This window comes from Eurosta solidaginis, chromosome 5, assembly GCF_040869045.1.
Source record: "Eurosta solidaginis isolate ZX-2024a chromosome 5, ASM4086904v1, whole genome shotgun sequence".
NCBI classification, from domain to species: domain Eukaryota; kingdom Metazoa; phylum Arthropoda; class Insecta; order Diptera; family Tephritidae; genus Eurosta; species Eurosta solidaginis.
The window spans coordinates 136,537,638-136,560,674 of NC_090323.1; the positions used below are offsets into that span (position 1 = coordinate 136,537,638).

The 23,037-nt window shown below is 36.3% G+C and overlaps 2 protein-coding genes across 2 annotated transcripts in view; both read right to left on the reverse strand.

Annotated features, from left to right (window-relative positions):
* Window positions 1-17,523, reverse strand: part of LOC137253986 (3 beta-hydroxysteroid dehydrogenase/Delta 5-->4-isomerase type 4) — a 130,312-nt gene extending 112,789 nt beyond the window's left edge. Inside the window, exon 1 of the mRNA XM_067791614.1 lies at window positions 17,390-17,523. Within this exon, the coding sequence (XP_067647715.1) occupies window positions 17,390-17,400 (11 nt within the window). The 5' untranslated portion in view covers window positions 17,401-17,523. The remainder of the gene's footprint in view (window positions 1-17,389) is intronic.
* The window catches only part of rogdi (rogdi atypical leucine zipper), a 78,272-nt gene extending 60,743 nt beyond the window's left edge, over window positions 1-17,529 (reverse strand). The window contains exon 1 of the mRNA XM_067791619.1: window positions 17,390-17,529. Within this exon, the coding sequence (XP_067647720.1) occupies window positions 17,390-17,400 (11 nt within the window). The 5' untranslated portion in view covers window positions 17,401-17,529. The remainder of the gene's footprint in view (window positions 1-17,389) is intronic.
* Between the last annotated feature and the right edge of the window lie 5,508 nt (window positions 17,530-23,037).

The following is a 23,037-nucleotide window of genomic DNA, read 5'->3' on the forward strand; positions in this document are numbered from 1 at the left end:
GGCAAAAATCGACATATCTTTATTGAACTTAGTTCACGTACTTACTTGAACTCACTTTATCTTGGTATGAAAAATGAACGAAATCCGACAATGACCACGCCCACTTTTTCGATATCGAAAATTACGAAAAATGAAAAAAATGCCATAATTTTATACCAAGTACGAAAAAAGGGATGAAACATGGTGAGGTAATTGGATTGGTTTATTGATGCGAAATATAACTTTAGAAAAAACTTTATAAAATGGTTGTGACACCTACCATATTAAGTAGAAGAAAATGAAAAACTTCTGCAGGGCGAAATAAAAAACCCTTAAAATCTTGACAGGTATTATATATATAAATAAATTAGCGGTATCCAACAGATGATGTTCTGGGTCACCCTGGTCCACATTTTGGTCGATATCTGGAAAACGCCTTCACATATACAACTACCACCACTCCCTTTTAAAACTCTCATTAATACCTTTAATTTGATACCCATATCGTACAAACACATTATAGAGTCACCCCTGGTCCACCTTTATGGCGATATTTCGAAACGGCGTCCACCTATAGAACTAAGGCCCACTCCCTTTTAAAATACTCATTAACACCTTTCGTTTGATGCCCATATTGTACAAACAAATTCTAGGGTCAGCCCTGGTCCACCTTTATGGCGATATCTCGAAACGGCGTCCACCTATGTAACTAAGGATTACTCCCTTTAAAATACTCATTAACACCTTTCTTTTGATACCCATATTGTTCAAAAAACTAATTCTAGGGTCACCCCTGGTCCACCTTTGTGGCGATATCTCGAAACGGCGTCCACCTATGGAACTAAGGATTACTCCCTTTTAAAATTCTTATTAACACCTTTCTTTTGATACCCATATTGTACAAACAAATTCTAGGGGCACCCCTGGTCCACATTTATGGCGATATCTCGGAACTGCGTCCACCTATGGAACTAAGGATTACTCCCTTTTAAAATACTCATTAACACCTTTCATTTGATACCCATATCGTACAAACGCATTCTAGAGTCACCCCTGGTCCACCTTTATGGCGATATCTCGAAAAGGCGACCACCTATACAACTATCACCACTCCCTTTTAAAACCCTCATTAATACCTTTAATTTGATACCCATATCGTACAAACAAATTCTAGGGTCACACCTGGTCCACTTTTATGGCGATATCTCGAAACGGCGTCCACCTGTGGAACTAAGCATCACTCCCTTTTAAAATACTCATTAACACGTTTCTTTTGATACCCATATTGTACAAACAAATTCTAGGGTCACCCCTGGTCCACCTTTATGGCGATATCTCGAAACGGCGTCCACCTATGGAACTAAGGATTACTCCCTTTTAAAATACTTATTAACACCTTTCATTTGATACCCATATCGTACAAACGCATTCTAGAGTCACCCCTGGACCACCTTTATGGCGATATCTCGAAAAGGCGACCACCTATACCACTACCACCACTCCCTTTTAGAACCCTCATTAATACCTTTCTTTTGATACCCATATTGTACAAACAAATTCTAGGGTCACCCCTGGTCCACCTTTATGGCGATATCTCGAAACGGCGTCCACCTATGGAACTAAGGATTACTCCCTTTTAAAACACTCATTAACATCTTTCGTTTGATACCCATATTGTACAAGCGCATTCTAGGGTCACACCTGGTCCACCCATATGGCGATATCTCGAAACGGCGTTCACCTGTGGAACTAAGCATCACTCCCTTTTAAAATACTGATTAACACCTTTCTTTTGATACCCATATTGTACAAACAAATTCTAGGGTCACCCCTGGTCCACCTTTGTGGCGATATCTCGAAACGGCGTCCACCTATGGAACTAAGGCCCACTCCCTTTTAAAATACTCATTAACACCTTTCTTTTGATACCCATATTGTACAAACAAATTCTAGAGTCACCCCTGGTCCACCTTTATGGCGATATCTCGAAACCGCGTCCACCTATGGAACTAAGGATTACTCCGTTTTAAAATACTCATTAACACCTTTCATTTGATACCCATATCGTACAAACGCATTCTAGAGTCACCCCTGGTCCACCTTTATGGCGATATCTCGAAAAGGCGACCACCTATACAACTACCACCACTCCCTTTTAAAACCCTCCTTAATACCTTTAATTTGATACCCATATCGTACAAACAAATTCTAGGGTCACACCTGGTCCACCTTTATGGCGATATCTCGAAACGGCGTCCACCTGTGAAACTAAGCATCACTCCCTTTTAAAATACTCATTAACACCTTTCTTTTGATACCCATATTATACAAACAAATTCTAGGGTCACCCCTGGTCCACCTTTATGGCGATATTTCGAAACGGCGTCCACCTATGGAACTCAGGATTACTCCCTTTTAAAATACTCATTAACACCTTTCTTTTGATACCCATATTGTACAAACAAATTCTAGGGTCACCCCTGGTCCACCTTTATGGCGATATCTCGAAACGGCGTCCACCTATGGAGCTAAGTATTACTCCCTTTTAAAATACTCATTAACACCTTTCATTTGATACTGATCCACCTTTATGGCTATATCCCTAAATGGCGTCCACCTATAGAACTATGGCCCACTCCCTCATAAAATACTCTTTAATGCCTTTCATTTGATACACATGTCATACAAACACATTCCAGGGTTACCCTCGGTTCATTTTCCTACATGGTTATTTTCCCTTATGTTGTCACCATAGCTCTCAACTGAGTATGTAATGTTCGGTTACACCCGAACTTAACCTTCCTTACTTGTTAGTATTACCATTTGTATGTATCCATGAAAAAGACAGTTTTGTTTCCAAAGCTCTCAGCTGAGTATGTAATGTTCGGTTACACCCGAACTTAGCCTTCCTTGCTTGTTTAGTACAATTTTTTTTTTATTTCAAGGTAAGTTTTGTTAGTTAAGTGTAGCTTAATAAAATTAATTATATTAAAACTCACTTATATTTTTTTTATTCTGTCGTAGTATATCCTGGATTAGTGAAGAGGAAGAGAAAAGCTTTTCGAAATATTTATGGACCTCTACGCGTTGGCTACGGCGAATACAGAAGAAGATTGAATGATGAGCTGTTTGAGCTTTACGCAGACGTCAACATAGTCCGTCAAATTAAAACGCAGCGGCAACGCTGGCTAGGCCATGTTATGCGAAAGATGACGATCCGGCTAAGAAAGTATATTTAACGGCACCCGCCTATGGAAGAAGAGGAAGAGGGTTGCCCACTCACTCCGCTGGAAGGAAGGTGGAAAATGATTTAAATTCCCTTGATGTGACCAATTGGCTCCAGTTAGCAGAGCGAAGAAGCGACTGGCGTGCTTTGTTGAACGATCATAACCGTCTAAACAGTTAAGCGCCAATTAGGTAAGTAAAGAAATAAGTGAGGATGAAGAAAGGTTTTTTATGAAAACTATGGAATCGGGCACTTCTGTAAACCTACGCACATACGAAACCTAAATGAAAGTTTAATTCATGGCTGAACACAAAACCAATCATAAGCTGAACTCTTCTGTCAAAGTCAAAGCCTAAGGTTAAAGTTCTAAGCAAATCAGCATTTTTTCTATTTTGCTGCTGAGTGGAGTATCACCCTATATCGAACGCAACTTTTCTCAAAGTACTTTTCAAAAATTTTCAATATGAGCTTTTTTTTAAGTTCATTATCTCAGAATAAGGTTGAAGAACGGTCTTTCTTAGAATTTTTTTATAAACCTCATTTCTTATGTTAAAATGTATTGAATTTATGCTCAGATAGGGTGGTTTTGAATTAAATTCTGAGATAGTGTGTTTTTGAATCAAATAATTCTGGAAAAATTACAAAAGCAATATAACTCCTTCCCTGCAAAACTCGCGAGTTATCCATGCATGCATGTATGAAGTACTCGCTATGGACCAAGCGAATGCTCCAAAATTAACCACAATTCATACAAAAAACATGGTCCAATTAACATTGCGATGTCCTAGGACTGACCATATACTCCAGCTCCGCATACATCAGAGTAATCCTTGGAGTACCCACAGCCCAATAAACATCGTGTAGTGATTGCAATCGTTAAAAGCGAGCAATGATCGGCTTACAATATGTTCGTGTAGAAACATGAGTTGATCCATTGCTGCATTACAGTGGAGTATAATGGTAAATACTCCAGTGGACCATATGATCCAACGATCACGAAATATTAAGTAAAAATTTAATAATTTCCCCAAAACCTGTTAGCATTTTCAAAATTACTATCAATAGTAATATACTACCTAAGGAACTTTTCTAGTACAATTTGAATTCTGGGAGTGTCAAAGGACTGCTGAAATTAAAAAACAAACCTCTAGCCTCTAGTGATTGAATCATGGGTGCGCGATATGTATTGACAAATATACGCAGCAATACCTCACATAAGTAAAATTAAAGGGCGAATTAATGGTGACTTATAACCATAAAGCCATAACCAGATAAAACAGCTGATCGAACCTACCTTAAAGAAATCAATGTAATCAAGTTAGCGTTATGGTATGGCACCATTAATCGATTACATTGATTTCCATAAGATAAGTTCGATCAACTGTTTTATCTGGTTATGGCTTTATGGTTATAAGTCACCATTAATTCGGCCTTAAGATATAGAGAATATCCGTATAGGGCTGATCACATTCAACACGGCGTCTACAGACCAAAACCACAATAAGGCAAAGCTTGACGACAACCGTAGCAATCATTGGCTTATTGATTACTTTGAAAGCGGCCGCCACCAATATAAATTACAGCAAACAGTAGCGAAAAATATATGAAAATATGAATTATGTTTAAAAAAATCCCAAAAGAATGATTTTAGCTTTTATTATCTCTTATTTACTTCTGTTTTAGTGTTTATTGACAAAATAAAAAGGACGCTACTCACTGTCGCTTCCCAAAAATATAATTAGCTACAACGGCTTTCGTGATTGATTGTCGTACTGCTCTGTCGCGCCGAAAATAACGATGCTCATAAGAACATGTGTAAAAATAATATGACAAATGTGGCGTCTACACCGCCGTCGTGAATGTAATCAGCCCTTATGACTGGCATGGCTGCTGCTTGCGCAACAAATATAAAAGTCTCAAATCAAATATCAACAGAAATCAGCCGTTCTATCAATCAAACATCTATAAACTTACATGGCAAACATCTATTAACTTCGCTGCCATCTGACGAATGTTAGCAACTGCCGTTAATGCAGTGTTAGTTCTAATCAAATATTCACAATAGTGCCATAGTATAAATATATTTCTTTGTGTGCTCACAATCGTTTATTTTTAACAAATTATTTTAATAAAATATACATAGCTAAAAAAAAGCGCTACGACTAATTATGCCCAAAGCTCGCTAACAGCACGAATCCCCAACTTTACAACCAAAACTTTATATATATATATATATATATATATATATATATTTATATATATGTATATATATATAAAAATTAATCTCCGTTTGTGTGGGGCTTATAAAATCAAAAACTATCCGGTCGATTTTGTTCAAATTTTCACATAAGTTGCGTATACCTCACGCGGTGGTTTGCACGGTGGTTTGGTTACGATCGACGCAAAGGGTCTCGAGATATAGGCCAAAACGTGGACCCGGGTACCCTAGAATGTGTTTATAGAATATGGTTACCAAATGAAATCTGTTGATGAGTGCTTTAGTAGAGGGTCATTTTCATAACCCTGGGTGACTAGGGTATCGAGATATAGGCCAAAACGTGGACCCGAGTACCACTAGAATGTGTTTATAGAATATGGATATCAAATTAAATCTCTTGATGAGTGCTTTAGTAGAGGGTAATTTTCATACCCCTGGGTGACTAGGGTTCGAGATATAGGCCAAAACGTGGACCCGGGTACCCCTAGAATGTGTTTATAGAATATGGATACCAAATAAAAGTGATTGATTAGTGCTTTATGTAGAGGGTAACACTAGGATGTGTTTTTACATTATGGGTATCAAATTCAAGCTGTTGCTGTGTGCTTTAGTACAGAGTAAGTTTTACACCGCTGGGTGACTAGGGTCTCGAGATATAGGACAAAACAAGGACCCGGATACACCTAGAATGTGTTTTTACATTATGGGTATCAAATTAAAGCTCTTGATGTGTGCTTTAGTTCAGAGTAAGTTTTACACCGCTGGGTGACTAGGGTCTCGAGATATAGGCCAAGACATGGATACCCCTAGAATGTGTGTGTATTATGGATATCAAATGAAATTGTTGCTGAGAGCTTTAAAGTAATTTTAATTGTGATATTCGATTTAGTCGCATCAACCTGGCAAAACTGATAAAATGCATGCGAAGCCGAAATAAAGACATGAATTAATAATACCCACATACCTATTTACATTCGTCCTATTCGATTTGCCTGAAATTTGTTATATAAATTTCTCTATATTAGTATTTACGATGCTTTTTTCAGGGAAGTAGACCAGAGACGGACTGGGACTGGGATTAGGACTAGAACTGCGACAGAGACTGAGACTGAAACTCGGAGTGTGACTGGGACTGAGACGAGGAATGGGACTGGAACAAAATACATACCACCCTCTGGGACTGGCAATAAGAGATGAAAAAGAATGAGAAAAACTTGAGAGAAGAGAAAAGAGAGAAGGAGACTGAGAAAGAGATAGAATGAGACGAAGATGGAGATAGATGAAGCGAAAAAGACGGAGGGAGGAGTGAATAAAAAGATTGGGAAAAAGTGTAGAGGGGATAGGGCAGAGTTAGACGGAAAAGCTTATTATAATGTATGCAGATAGACCAAATTTAGGGCAGAACAACGTCTGGCGGGTCTGCTAGTTATTTATATATTTGGATTCCAAATAAGAGCGAACAATTAGAAATAATATATAAGATATTAAATAAGTTGGTTAGGCCAACTTGTGCAGCGGAAAATTATCTCTTTTAATTCACGTAAACATCTTATTTCTAAAGACATCTCAGCCTTCGACTCGTAAGTTTCGAAACGTTGGTTTTTTCTTCTTTATTAGTAAGGTATATTTGAATTATTTTAGTGTCATAGAGATCTTCTCACTTCATTTCCGCTGATAGTAGATTTCATATGTTTTTAAATTTGTCTCAAAATTCTGTTGATGATATGTTCCTTTTTGTAATATCCGGTAGGCATTCCACTTTATTAGCATTTATTGCAGGGTTATTCGCATATGTATATATTTAAATTACAAACACAGTCATGTGTGCGTATGTACATATACGCAGTTCGCATTTGCAAGATTATTGTGCATAGAACAGATGTCTTTTCTTTTTAGCGATATATGTATATGTAAATATATAATTTCTGATGAATTCGAAAGGGATTGAAAAGAGGCATGCGACAGTATCTAGTTTCAATGTTTATAAGGTTAAACTGACATATTTTGTTTGAGCGTGTCCTGTGGAAAGACTAATTATACCTGTTTCTGCTTGCGGGGGTACTATCAGGCTGGTCCTTTATGTACCGCTACGGGTGCTGTCGGACACGCCTTCTTTATAACCTATTTTTAATGTTTTGGTTGTTGTTTTAGCGATAAGGACACTCCCCGAAGGCCTTAGAGAGTGTTATCGATATTGATGGTCCTTTGTCGGATGCAGATCCGGTACGTTCCGGTACCAAGTCCGACCATCTTGGGAACGATTTGTTATAACCACATGCAACCTTTTTGGCCATACCGCCCTCCCACCCCCTAGATCCATGAGGAGTTCGGGGTCGCCAGAGCCTCGGCTATTCTGACCCCCTAACCCGCTGGGGGTATAGTTTTTATATTTTAGAAAAACAGAAAACGCTACAATAATTCAAAAAAGGTACTAATATTTTGGTTTGATATGCAGCTCTCATTTATCTTAAATATTTTCTGATTAAGTTTTATTTTATTTAACAGGATTTCCTTTATTTCACCCATTTCAATGCAGTTTTATCTTCTTATTCCTTGGAGTCGCTTTCATATATATAAAACGGAGTAATCAAAATTATACCCATAAGAGACTAGTGGCGATGAATTATAGCCCATTGTAGACAAAAGAGATCTATGGAATAAGTAACACGATTTTTTGCAGGGGCGTTTCGGCATTACTCAAATACAATTTTCTCATTTGTAACTTGTGCTTAGCTATGTCATATCAGTGTAAAATGTTTAATAAAGGAACTCCAGGTAACTAAATGTCTCCTTCATACCTCAACAGTGCGCACATCTAGGCCGCTGCAGCAATGTCTACATGCGACAACCATGCCATATTTTTTACCGAAAAATGTTTATACAAAATCAACATATGTATGTTTAGTATAAAAACCAAAAGGGCCTAAATTTGTATAGAAATCTCGGGAACTATAATAATAGCCTGTTTACTGCAGCAACAGGATTTAAAAATGAAGGTTTGAAACTGAAAAAAATACATGTTTTGACCTCGGTATACATGATTTCGGTATCAACAACCAAAAGCGAAAATAAAAAATCGTATTTCTGTACACGGTTGCCACACCAGTATTTTATTTGGGACCATATTCAACGAAAAAAGGATCAAACGTTTGTATCATTTTATTAGTATACAAACAATTAGGTAATTCATTCATTCGCTGTAAAATCCTTAATTTAGGTTGTTTTCATGGTTTCCTATATAAAACTGGCTAAATCATAGCACTTACTTAACAGAAGAATTACTGCACAAATAAAAATAAAGATTATTTTTTATGCATAACACTTTTTCAATACATAGGATTAGCCATATGTCTTTCACCAACCAAACGTGGTTGAACTAGCCTTTAAGTACTGAGGTGGTGGTCAATTTTACCCTTCGTAGTTTGTTTTCTCTCTTACTATCTTGAGTTAAGTGCGATCAATTTCATTCTCTTGGTATCTTCTCTTTATTCTATTAGTATTATTCAGTTGTGTTTGGACAGTCATGGGTATTGTATAAGCGGACATATACCAGGGCTGGTGTCAAAATTACCACTCGTCCGGGGTTACGTATTACATAATTTTATATATAAAATAACATAATTTTTGTTTGTTTTCTTTTTGTGATTCTAATGTCATAAGTTTGGCTGTGAAAAGTGTCTTTATGTGTTTTTGGTTTTTTTTTTTAATTTTTTTAAGTTATGTTTGTGCTTTTTTTTAGTTTTAAGAAAAGTGGCTATGTGGTTTGTGCTTTTTTTTAGTTTTAAGAAAAGTGGCTATGAAACAAAGTCCTTGTTTTGTTAAACTAGAAGTTCGATTTCTTTAAATTTATTATTTTATGCATTTAAAAATGCGTTTTATTATTCCAATTAAAAACGAATAATATAAAAAAAATTTTTCGTTGACAAAAATTATTTATAGATTATAAAGTGGTAAAATTTACCCCCACCACAATAACTACGTCCAAATATTTCACCTCAGTAGTTAAAGGCTAGTTTTGCTCACAAAGTTCTTAGTTCCAACATTACGTTGTTGATTGAAATAACTAAAACTTATAGCGCAGTTAGGTTTTAACAAGGCACGTCTCAAAAAATTTGCGTTATGTTGTTACCGAGCTATGTACATATTTAACTAAGTAAACCATTAATGAAAGTAAGCAATTATTTAAAGCATTCTCGTTGATGCCAATTTCATAGATGCTTACTTTTTCCCTTAAGGTTGAAACGTCCGTACCAGGCCTCAGACTATAATCAAACATCTTAAAAGTATCTCTATTGTGCAATACCTATGTAGGTAAATGGCATTACTTCTGCCTCGACTTCAAGCTTGAAATACTGACGAAACGTAGCGGAAAATAAAATTACAAAAACAATTTCCAACAAGAGTAAGAAAGACCAATATTTCCCACTTAATAAATGAGTTTGACATGTTTTTGTTAATAACTTTATGTTGTTTATTGTAATTATTTTTACCAAATCGTTTCCCAAAAAAATAGCATATATTACATTTAAAATTATTGCATACCTTTTCGTTAACTTACTTCGCAAATAACTTGATTTTTATTGTATATTAGTGCACAATATTTTTGAAATAAAAACCAAATTTTCAATTGTCAGAACAACAAAGCAAATACAGTTAATTTAGGCCGGAAATTGACAATGGTATAGCGGAAACGCAATTATCTTCTAGGCACGAAGATAGAACATATTGCACACCTAGATCAAAAGAGCGATAATTTCAAAAAATCTCAATGTTCGGAAAACGCAAAAAACTAAGGGGCTTTCCCATATGCGCCAATTAAAGTTGTTTTTTTACAACGTCTTTTCTTGCTGATTAGTGAACGTATTAGCAAATCGAGTATACAGTTCGTATTGAATTGGGGAATTCGGAGGTACACATAAGTTCTAAACTTTAGACTTTTGAGTTAACAGTGGGCCGTACGCCCGAAAACATTTTCCAGAGTGAGCCAACGAGTAAAATAAATGCCAAGTATTTTGCGTGGCTTAATATCGTAATAGCAAAGAGGATAAACATAATAAGAGCCACCAGTCTGCTACGAGCGGCGAGTAACTCGCTGGAAATTAAAAAAATGTATGCCTAATGTTTTCTAAGAGGGACATTTTTAATTTATTTATTTTATTTTTGGAAAGAGAATTAATTAATTAATTAAATACAGTCGGAAAAATAAACACAAATACCCCACGAAAATGTATCGAAGATATTTTATGCACATTTCGCAAAAAAAAAACCAAACGGCGACTACCTCGAAGAAAACATATGTCTACAAGTAACGAGCGACGTCTCTTATTATATTGTTACGAATATTAGCAAAACTAAGGAGTGCTGCCAGCTCTAAGCCGATGCTAAGCAGTGACGTGAATGCACATCAATAATTCAATCATCATGTATCTACATAAACGACCGCGTCTACATATATGTACCATGTACGTGTACGAGCAGCAGAGAGTCAATGCACAAATCCATGCATATATCTGAGATACTCCTATAAGTATGCAATGAGGAAAACTATAAAATTGTGCAATTGTAGTTACAGCTGAGAAGTTTGAGAGCTACTGGACTAGTAGATTCTGGAAGCGTCTAGAAGATGCGAACGAGGAAACCAAAGAGTATAAAAGGCGACAGATGTAGAGGCGCTGAAATTCAGTTTGATTTGAGTTGTCAAGCAGTTTCGTTTGAGACAATATCTAGCGAGCAATAGCAGAATTATTTTGAATAGTAGAGTTTCATTGAGCTATCAATCAGTGTGGTTATTAAGCAAGCTATTCGTTGCACAGTTTGAGTGTTATTGTGAAGTACTTTAATAAAGGCCATTTTGCATTATTACAAATTGGAGTTATTTATTCAACAGTTTAGTGATTCGAACTTAGCAGAGGATTGCAAATAAGAGGACTTGCAGTAAAATCGTTACAATATATATCCTCTTTAGTAATAGTCCTGCGCCCAAATTCCAACATTCGCTAACACTAAAAATATCCAAAACAATAACAAATTCGCAAAAATGTGCAACGTTTAGTAGATTATAAAGAATAACAGCCTATTTTTAGTACTCTTATATGGGACTTAGGCGGTTATCCCTTACGATCATATGGTACTAAATGTTGCATACTTGTCTGTGCACTTAATACTATTTTAGATACTTTTAGCATTGGAGTTTTAGCGAAGGTTGGAATTCGGGTCTGCAATTCATTGATTTCTTTGAACTGTGTGAGAAGAAATTATATATTGGTGTGCCAAGCGAGAGGTAACACTTTCAAAATTTTAGCATGGGAAGTGCCAAGAAAAAGAAAGAAAAGTACCAAAATCGTTGCGCCTGCCTAAAAAGGACCAAAATTGGAAAGATGGGAACAGCGGACCAAATGAAGTTGGAAAGGACTATTTTTGGTCCAAACGGACCAAAGAGGCAGCCGTGTTTCTGTCTACAGATATTTTTACAAAAGATTTGGCAAACTCAAGAACCAAAAAATCGTAAAGTTTGTATAAAGTAAGTTAAGTTATTTTCTGAACGAACTTGCTTAAGGCAATTGGTTTAAAGAGGCCACACTGCTCCCTGGATATTTTGAAGAAATTTTGCTATTGTGATAATCCTGGTCGAATGTGAATCTAGTTGGATGAGGGTTATGTTCACACTTGTGGTCTGACTGAATTGGGAAATCTCTAAAAAAAAGAGTGCATTGTTGCCATACGACTGTATGTTGTCACTACTATTTCAACTTTCAAATTTTCAGTTTATACACAAAAAGTTGTACGTGGATACTTTGTAATGGTGATTTTAGTAGCATCACAGGTACCCACACCTCGATCCGCAAGACTTCTTCAGTAGCAGTCACACTTCTTGTTGTCAGTATACTCGCCTCCACATAAAAACTATCCGCAAGAAAATGAAATTATACAGGCATAGTGCGCAAAAGCTTAATCACGAGTGATATTGAAATATAAATGATTTACAATTTACAAAGGAATCAAAAGCGCGATTTTGATAAGGTACCTTCGTTCACCAACGGTTTTGACACTTGTAGCGGTCGCGGGCTGATGCTTCCCATCCTCCTCGATCCCAAGACGCTGGTACGTCAGTTGCCACCGTACTTACGAAGGCCGACCACCTACTGAATTTGGGCAAAATTCACTGATCCGCTGGTTAAGTAGGACATCAGTTCTCGGCCACCGATCTGTCTCCACGGGTAATCAGCCACCACCCACTATTCATCATCAAAAACCCACTAGTTCATCGTTTACCGTTTCTACCATTATTGTACAACTTAGACTTCGATCAACCACCCATCGTTCCACCATTTACATCCGATCATTCAAAATAAAAATTTTGTTAAACATGGCACGACCCATATTTTAAAAAAGAAAATTTAAAAGTTTTGCAACCGGTTAACATATTTTTTTATTAACCGAACCAAAATAGTTTACAAATATCTGATCCGAACCGAAAGTCGAACTAATTTTTGAAGGGTACAATTTTTCATTCAATAAATTTACAATAGATTAATTGTTTTCTTTCTAATTTTTTTGTATGCATTATCAAACTGTTTACTATTTGGCACTGTCAATCTCATCAAAATTTAATGCCGTTAAGGCAATTTTAAAAGAAATAGGGAGCAATGACCCCAAGTCAAAAGTAAATCGTTGAAAGATAAAATCAAATCGTTTGATAATAAAAAGTGGCTTCCGATTATTATTTTGATATACATATTAAACTTTTAAAATACATAAGAATCCAGCAAAGGGTTAACTGAAGTGGCTCAAGCTATCTTTGGGGTTCCTTCAACCCAGGTACCAGTAGATAGATAGAACGTTTTCCACTTTAAAATCTCTTCTTTCAGACCTTCCAGGAAATTCTGATGAAAGGTTCCTAGAAGATATTTTATCATTAATCTCAACGAATTCCTGCCATGTATAGTGTATGCTTGTATGTACGTATATTAGCGTGGTCGTTTATCAATTTCCGATTTTTCCTATTCAAACGGTACTATCAAAGTCAAATATATCAAATTTAAATTTTGATCTCCGATTGGAGACAATTAGGAGATGTCTCACAGGGATCAAAGTTAAGGTTTCTCTATGAATATTTAAAAAATCCAAATAAATTTTTTTTAATTTTAATTATAGTAATATATACATCAATTTTTGGTCCTGACGGGAAGCAGTTAAGTATCTTTTTTAATGTATTGAGTCTTCATAGCATAATCTGAACTTAGAGGCCTATGGCATGCCACTTCCACGATCTATGTTACACCTGCGCACTTGAGGATATTAATGAAGATGCATTCATTTTGCTTTAACTAAGACCAAGAACAATCAGATCGGACCAAATTCTCTTGGCAGAAGTAAATTTATAAATTGAATGGGTCTTACTTTCAACCGTGCGTACTGTCTAAACTAAGCTCTTAATCAAATTATAGGTCTTATACAACTCTCAGCGATATTTTCTACCAGTTTTTGTATATAAAGCGCGATATCCGGATCAAGCAAAACTGTAAGTTTTCTTAGGTTTTTTCCTTTCTTATTATTCATGTTATTTTTGAAATTTCTTTCCAGACGTGTCAGAAAGAACAAATTTGAACCTACAAATACTTCTATGCTAAATAAATAGTTGCAGGCTTAAATTTATGGTTGCAGAACGCATCTCGGAAAAAATGTATAATGAAAATCAATAAACAAGGGCAGGAGTTTAAAAAGGGAAAATAAAATAAGTTCCTGAGTGTTTTATTGCGATCTGGATACCGCCCTTTAAGTATAATAGTGAATTCAACATATTACATATATCGTACACCTAGATCAAGAGAGCGATCTACTAAATAAATGAAAATATTCTGGAAAGGTAAAAAACTGATTGACTTTCCCATATGCGGCAGTGGAATTTTTAAATTTTATCAAGCTCTATCTGGGAGAGTAATTGAAGTAATATTAAATGGAGTATACAGATCGCTATTTATTGAAATTGGAAACCCTGTGGTGTGCATAACTTCAAATTTTCAGATTTTAGACTTAGCTTCCTATTGATGTAGATGTGCGATACATGCATACAAAGGTGGCCAAACAAATTTTTTTTGTCTCGTTTTCGTATAGTGAAAATATTGATCAGGACATCCAAAAGGATAACCTGTAAAAATGTCAGCTTTTTACAGGTGCCTTATCGTGACTTTAGTTTTTCCATATAAATCGTATGGGGTAATTCCCAGTTTTAATAAAAAGTGTATCATAGCTCGCGAGAAGTATTCTTCAAAATATGTACATATGAGCTTTTAGAGAGTACCCGAGAAGACTCAATGATGAGCTGTACAAGCTTTCCGTAAACATCAACAGAGTCTAGCGAATTAAAATAAATCGGCTACGCTGAACATGATAAGCGAATGAAAGATGATTCTCCGATCAAAAAAGTATTCTTATCAGATCCCGCACATGAAAACAGAGGAAGGCGGCCCGTTTGGAAAATTAGAGGAAAACGAATTAAATTCACTTGGTGATACCAATTGGCGCCAGTTAGCACAACGAACAAGCGATCGGCGCACCCTTCAAACGGTAAGCGCCAATTACGTAAGAACGTATTGTTACGAATATTAGCAACACTAAGGGGTACTGCCATCTCTAAGCCGATGCTAAGCAGCGCCTTGTATGCACATCCATAAATCAATCATTATGCATCTACATAAACGAATCAATCATTATGTCTACACATATGTACGTATACGCAGCTGAGAAGCAACGCACAACCACATTCATATATCTGAGATATTCCCGAAAGTATGCAATGAGAGAAGCTATAAAATAGTGCAATTGTAGTTACAGCTGAGAAATTTGATAGCTGATGGCCAACTAGTAGATTCTGGAAATAAAAGCGCCTAGAAGATGCGAACGATGAAATCAGAGAATATAAAAGGCAACGACAGTTGAGGCGCAATAATTCAGTTTCGATTAAGCACGCTATCTGTCGGGCAATAGTAGTTATTTATTGTGAAGTACTTTAATAAAGGCCATTTTGCATTATTAAATATTGGAATTATTTATTCAACAGTTTAGTGATTCGAACTTAGCAGAAGGTTGCATATAAGAGGATTTGCAGTAAATTCGTTACAGTATGAAAACTATAATCCCAAGTTCCTAAATCACTATATCCGCTAAACTATCATCAGATTAAAGTTCAGCCTCAAATTGGGGCTCTTGTAAACATTAAAATAAGAAGCTGAAATTTTTACAGGTTATATTTTGAGTTATCGTGAACAATGTTTTCACTATACCAAAGAAAAAAATACATATTTTTTGGCCCACCCTAATGGCATGAAGCAGCAAAAAATAAAAAATATGCATCAATAACGGAATTGAGTAAAAGATGCCGCATCGACAGTTTCAGTAAATTTTTAATTCTGGCTGCCCTTATACATATATGTACATATAACGACCGCGCCATATAGCATTTTCAGGCCAAATGAAACTTTCTTCATTTTAAATGAAACTTTTTTCATTTCAAATGAACCTTTTTTCATTTTAAATGTAACTTTTTCATTTCAAATGAAACTTTTTTCATTTCAAATGAAACTTTTTTCAAGTCAAATGAAACCATACTACTAAGGTAATTGTCAAAATATATTAATATCAAATTTTTCTTTAAGACAACTATTTCTAATTAGCCCCATTGAAGGCAAAATTTTTGCTTAAATTTTCTTTGTGAATTTAAGCTGCAGTTAAGGTCGGCGTAGTTTAGCCTTGCCATAGTTGAACACTATGAACACTATAAAATTTTCATTTGATTGTATAATTTTCATGTATACCAGCGTTTTTAGCGGACGCTTTTGGGTCGGACGTATGACATTTTTTTAGTAGGTCATGAAAAAACCCTTAAAAATCAAAGTCAAAAAAATTAAAAAAAAAAAATTTAATTTCGCAGGCTCAAAAATTATTCGTTTGGGTATGCGTAGTGAAACTTTTTTTCCTGACCCCAAATCCTATCGAAACACCGATGGCGCGATACCGGTTAATAAATCGGCTCATTCTAATATATATATTCTAAATATTACATTTTATATAATATACAATGAAAAATAATAAAATAAAAACAAATATATATACTTTCAAAGGCCCAAACGAGTGAAGTGCAATGTAACTACGCCATAGAGTAGAAAAGATCACTTTTTACCGTTATGTTTTTCAGCATAGTTAACAGTCCACATGCCCTACTATATAGTTGGTAAAAGTAATGTTTCTTTCAATACCTTGATATCGTTCTATGTTGTTTGGTAAGCCGTTGGTCAAAGAGAAAAGCATAATACAGAGGATTCAACCGATGTGTTAGTTGGTGTCAGACAGTGAATACGAAATACGCTCGCATCATGCTCTTTGGTTCCTTCTATTTGTTCTCTACGTTGCTTTATTCCTACGTTATTAACGAAAGATGTGCTTTATATATAAGAGGAGTAGATGCAAGTAAAAAATATAGGTGCTTATTTTAAGTGGGTGGTTAAACTGTAGTATATAAATTGCCTAGCGTATAACCCTGCTACTTTATCTATTAAAAAAATGAAACGATCAAAATAAATAAATAAATTAAACTAAGCCGACCTTAACTGCAGCTTAAATTCACAAAGAAAATTGAAGCAAAAATTTTGCCTTCAATGTGGCTAATTAGAAATAGTTGTCTTAAAGAAAAATTTGATAAATAGCGTTATAAAGTACGATATAAATATATTTTGACATTACCTTAGTAGTATGGTTTCATTTGACTTGAAAAAAGTTTCATTTAAAATGAAAAAAGTTTCATTTAAAATGAAAAAAAGGTTCATTTGAAATGAAAAAAGTTTCATTTGACTTGAAAAAAGTTTCATTTGACCTGAAAATGCTATATTTCTGAAATTGGGTCGTGTTTGTTTAAAAGTGCTAACTGGGTGACAACGTGTACGTGTGTGTGTGAGTTTGTTAACGCGTACCTTTGTGGCATGACGATCACTTTTGCTTGTTTTATATTGTAAATATGTTTTTTTATTTATTTATATTTTAACACAACGAATGTATTTATGAATGTCTGTTCATATGGATCTTTGTATAATTTAAGCACATGTACGCGTATGATAATTATACATCCAAAAACTATCCGGGTATTTACTAAAAATTCACAAAACTCATTTGCAATGTTATGAATAAAATTAATATTGCATGAAAATATGACCGTTTGCAATACGAGAATTTCCGTCCAAAAAAATATTCCTGACTGACAACATACAACAACGATTATATGTCGCGTTGACGACGGGTGCGATCGCCGCGGCGTACTAATCGTACTAAGTGAATTAAGCAACTGATTGTAACATTTTTAAATAAGCGCTCAAAAAGCTTGTGAAGACAATCTCGAAAAACAGTTGAATAACCAGGCAAAATAATCAAAAAGAGCATGCGAACCAAACTTAATACAACATATAGGTATTACCTATATAAGTGTGTGTATAAATTTGTATAAATATACCTACATAGTACGTGCAAATGTATATAGCAGTGTGTGTTAGCCAATAAATCGAACACTATGGGCCAGGCGACTTGGTTCGATGAGCAAAAGTTATCTTTGAATATCAGCAAAGCTCAATATATCATTTGAAACAGCAGCAGTAAAAGAAGTTCCTGTACGGTCACTGGGTGTGAGAGTAGGAGTGAGGGAGGTAATGGGAGTGTGAATATGGGTGGTAGAGTGAGTAGGCTTTAGAGATATACGCGGCGGCGTAGGCTCTATTATATACCAGCGGCGTGGCCGGCGCGCCGGTGTACGCCGGTGTTCTTGCTTTAAAAAGCTTGATTTTTATACTCAGCTGAGCAGAGCTCACAGAGTATATTAATTTTGTTCGCATAACGGTAATCCGTAACGGCATAAGCTAATCGAGAGATATAGAAATTCATTTAGCCATGTCCGTCCGTCTGTCTGTCCGTAAATACGATAACTTGAGTAAATTTTGAGGTATCTTAATGAAATTTGGTACGTAAGTTCCTGGGCACCCATCTCAGATCGCTATTTAAAACGAACGAAATCGGACATAACCACGCCCACTTTTTCGATATCGAAAATTTCGAAAAACCGAAAAAGTGCGATAATTCATTACCAAACACGGCGAAAGCGATGAAACTTGGTAGATGGGTTGACCTTATGACGCGAAATAGAAGCGTAGTATAATTTTGGACAACGGGCGTGGCACCGCCCCCTTTTTAAATAAGGTAATTTAAAAGTTTTGCAAAGCTGTAATTTGCCAGTCGTTGAAGATATCATGATGAAATTTGGCAGAAACGTTACCCCTATTTCTATATGTGTGCTAAATAAAAATTAACAAAATCGAATGACGAACACACCTGAGATATACGCCGCCGATAAACGCCGCCGCCGCCGCCGCCTATTAGGGTCGTTTTTCGCACGCCGCCGCCGAATGTAAAAAATATTGCCGCGGCGGCGGCGGCGACGGCATCCGGCGCGTTACTATATTTTGTACTCGTTTAAGACTGTTTAGGCCATTTATTGTTCATGTCGAAAATTGGTCGGATATGGTCGAAAGTGGTATCAACGGATGCGCATCACTGCCAGTTATAAGAAACTAATTGCGAAATTCAACCCTTTCTAACTGTTCAAAGGTTTTTTAAAAAAACAGGCGCTTTCGATGTCAGCTTAACACGGACTTTGTATCACCCAATTCACCAAGTTATTAAAACAAAACACTAAAAGAAAAGTTATATAATAAATTTATATGCTCACTTCGCATATTTTTTTCAAAAAATTAATATGAACAATGAATTCCAATAAAATTCTCCTCAAGTTGTTAAAAACGCAAATTACCCGAAAAAGGTGCCGATTAAAAAAAAAAAAAATGTATATCCCGATTGGCTAAAAGAATAAGCGAAATCAGTGATGCATAATCTTTTAGTAGGTTGTAGGGGCATAAACACTCCCCTGAAATGATTCTTACCGCATGCTTAAGTTGAATATATATGTACGTATGAGAAGGGTTTGCAAAATCAGTTGTGCCTACATTCAAATATTTGTTGTTTATTTGCGAAACTATGCAATAGCGTCTGAAATGTTAATTTTGATTTTCACACTTCATCCTTCAACACCCAAGTCTCCCGGTTGGACATTTCCTAAAGTTGGCGTCCCTATCCAAAACTATTCCCTTGGAGTGAATCACATTAATTATAGCCTATCAACCAAGTTTAAATATCACCTACACGTTACGGCTCCTTTTACAAATGTGAATACGTAGGCACATATATTTACCAGGTGAGGCTTTGTTCTTCACAAGAACACTCAACGTGGTGAAGCAAAAGCTTACCCAAGACCGTCGAACTAATGGCCGTGTGTGCTACTACCCTAACGCAGGGGACAGTCGAACTAGTCTTAAAACCAAGCTACGCGGTCATCCATAATGAGCTCTTATATCATAAGGCCGGAAAACAACAGTTAACATCTTTCAACTTAAAATCGGTCGACTTTCATTCTAAACTATCGTTTTGATTTAACGAAGACAATTGAAATCAATGATGTGAACACAAACGTCTGCAAACTTTGGTCTACATTTAAACAAATTTTATGCATGGTCCTTGTAAAATTTTAATTATGTAGATGCGCCGAGGATTATACGATTTTCACCCATTACGCAATGACTTCCACTTAGATTGCTTATGATTTCGAAGGCGGCATCCTTGGCCGAATAGTCACTCCCTAAGGTTTCAAGGTGTTTCTCTGGTGTAGCTGGCAGAATAGCGCGACAAAAACATCCTTTGGAAAGTCTTCGGAGCTACTCCTAGAGCTTCTAGGAAAGTGACGAAGGTATGAGTTCGAAGTCGCAGTCCTATAGCTTCTGTGCTGGCATATGGTGTGAGGGCCAGGGGGCGTGGTAGCGACTGGTGGTCGGGATTGCTACTGTTCGCACTTCGGGAATTGTAGCTCTTAAAAACAGCCAAAAAACTGGAGGCGGCCTGTGCCACGAGAGTCATAAGTATTAATAGACCATCAATAGCAACCGTAAGTCGCCTTTGCTTGTGACCGCCAAGGAGCCACAAATGATTTAAAGAAATTGTGTTCGCGACGATTATTAGGAGTTAACCCCAGGTGAAACTACGCTTTGCACGAGACATGCAGGCAAAAGTGTGGCTATTTTATGTATCTCTATTTCTTTCCAGCAGACGTAGCAGTACCAATTCCAAATATCGGGGTTAGGTTCGAAGCCTCTCTGGAGTAAGCGAACGAGGGACAATCCCTTCGGAATGAGCTACTCCTGAAAATTTTTGAACGGTCTGCGGGATCTTGAGGCAAAAACCCAGAATTTTTCCGAAATGGCCAACACATTGATTTCCTTTAATACATACAAAAAAAACCTTTCCTAAATAATATTTTTTTAGATAGAAAAATCAAGCTTTTTAAAGTAAGAACACCGGCGTACGCCGATAAAGTGATCGGCGTAAACCTCTAGAACTCACCCCTTAAAAAAAAAAGTTTTAAAGTCAAATTTTAACAAAAAATTGAATATCTTTACAGTTCATAAGTAAATTATGTTAACATACAAATCCAGTAATGATATGGTGCAACAAAATACAAAAATAAAAGAAAATTTCAAAATGGGCGTGGCTCCGCCCTTTTTCATTTAATTTGTCTAGAATACTTTTAATGCCATAAATCGAACAAAAATTTACCAATCCTTGTGAAATTTGGTAGGGGTATAGATTCTATGACGATAACTGTTTTCTGTGAAAATGGGCGAAATCGGTTGAAGCCACGCCCAGTCGACCGTCTGTCCTTCCGCTCGGCCGTTAACACGATAACTTGAGCAAAAATCGATATATCTTTACTAAACTTAGTTCACGTACTTATATGAACTCACTTTACCTTGGTATAAAAAATTACCGAAATCCGAATATGACCACGCCCACTTTATCGATATCGAAAATTACGAGAAATGAAGAAAAATGCCATAATTCTATACCAAATATGAAAAAGGGATGAAACATGGTAATTGGATTAGTATATTGACGCAAAATATAACTTTAGAAAAAACTTTGTAAAATGGGTGTGACACCTACCATATTAAGTGGAAGAAAATGAAAAATTTCTGCAGGGCGAAATCAAAAGCCCTTGGAATCATAGCAGGAATACTGTTCGTGGTATTACATATATAAATAAATTGGCGGTACCCGATATATGATGTTCTGGGTCACCCTGGTCCACATTTTGGTCGATAACTCGAAAACGCCTTCACATATACAACTAAGGGCCACTCCATTTTAAAACCCTCATTAATACCTCTAATTTGATACGCATATCGTACAAACGCATTCTAGAGTCCACATTTATGGCGATATCTCGCAAAGGCGTCCACCTATAGAACTAAGGCCCACTCCCTTTTAAAATACTCATTAACACCTTTCATTTTATTCCCATATCGTACAAATAAATTCTATAGTCATCCCTGGCCCACCTTTATAGCGATATCTCGAAAAGGCTTCCACCTATTGAACTAAGGCCCGCTCCCTTTTAAAATACACATTAGCACCTTACATTTGATATGCACATCGTACAAACGAAATCTAGAGTCACCCCTGGTCCACCTTTATAGCGATATCCCGAAAAGGCTTCCACCTATAGAACTAAGGCCCACTTCCTTTTAAAATACTCATTAACACCTTTCATTTGATTCGCATATCGTACAAACACATTCTAGAGTCAAAAATGGTGCACCTTTATGGCGATATCTCGAAAAGGCCCACTTCCTTTTAAAATACTCATTAACACCTTTCATTTGATTTCCATATCGTACAAACACATTATAGAGTCACCCCTGGTCCATCTTTATGGCGATATCTCTAAAAGGAGTCCACCTATAGAACTAAGGCCTACTTCCTTTTAAAATACTCATTAACACCATTCATTTGATTCGCATATCGTACAAACACATTCTAGAGTCAAAAATGGTCCACCTTTATGGCGATATCTCGAAAAGGCCCACTTCCTTTTAAAATACTCATTAACACCTTTCATTTGATTTCCATATCGTACACACACATTATAGAGTCACCCCTGGTCCACCTTTATGGCGATATCTCGAAAAGGAGTCCACCTATAGAACTAAGGCCCACTCCATTTTAAAATACTCAGTAACACCTTTCATTAGATACCCACATCGTACAAACACATTATAGAGTCACCCCTGGTACACCTTTATGGCGATATCTCGCAAAGGCGTCCACCTACAGAACTAAGGCCTACTTCCTTTTAAAATACTCAGTAACACCTTTCATTTGATACCCACATCGTACAAACACATTATAGAGTCACCCCTGGTCCACCTTTATGGCGATATCACGCAAAGGCGTCCACCTATAGAACTAAGGCCCACTCCCTTTTAAAATACTCATTAACACCTTTCATTTTATTCCCATATCGTACAAACACATTCTAGAGTCAAACCTGGTCCACGTTTATGGCGATATGTCGAAAAGGATTCCACCTATAGAACTAAGGCCCGTTCCCTTTTAAAATACTCATTAACATCTTTCATTTGATACCCACATCGTACAAACACATTATAGAGTCACCCCTGGTCCACCTTTA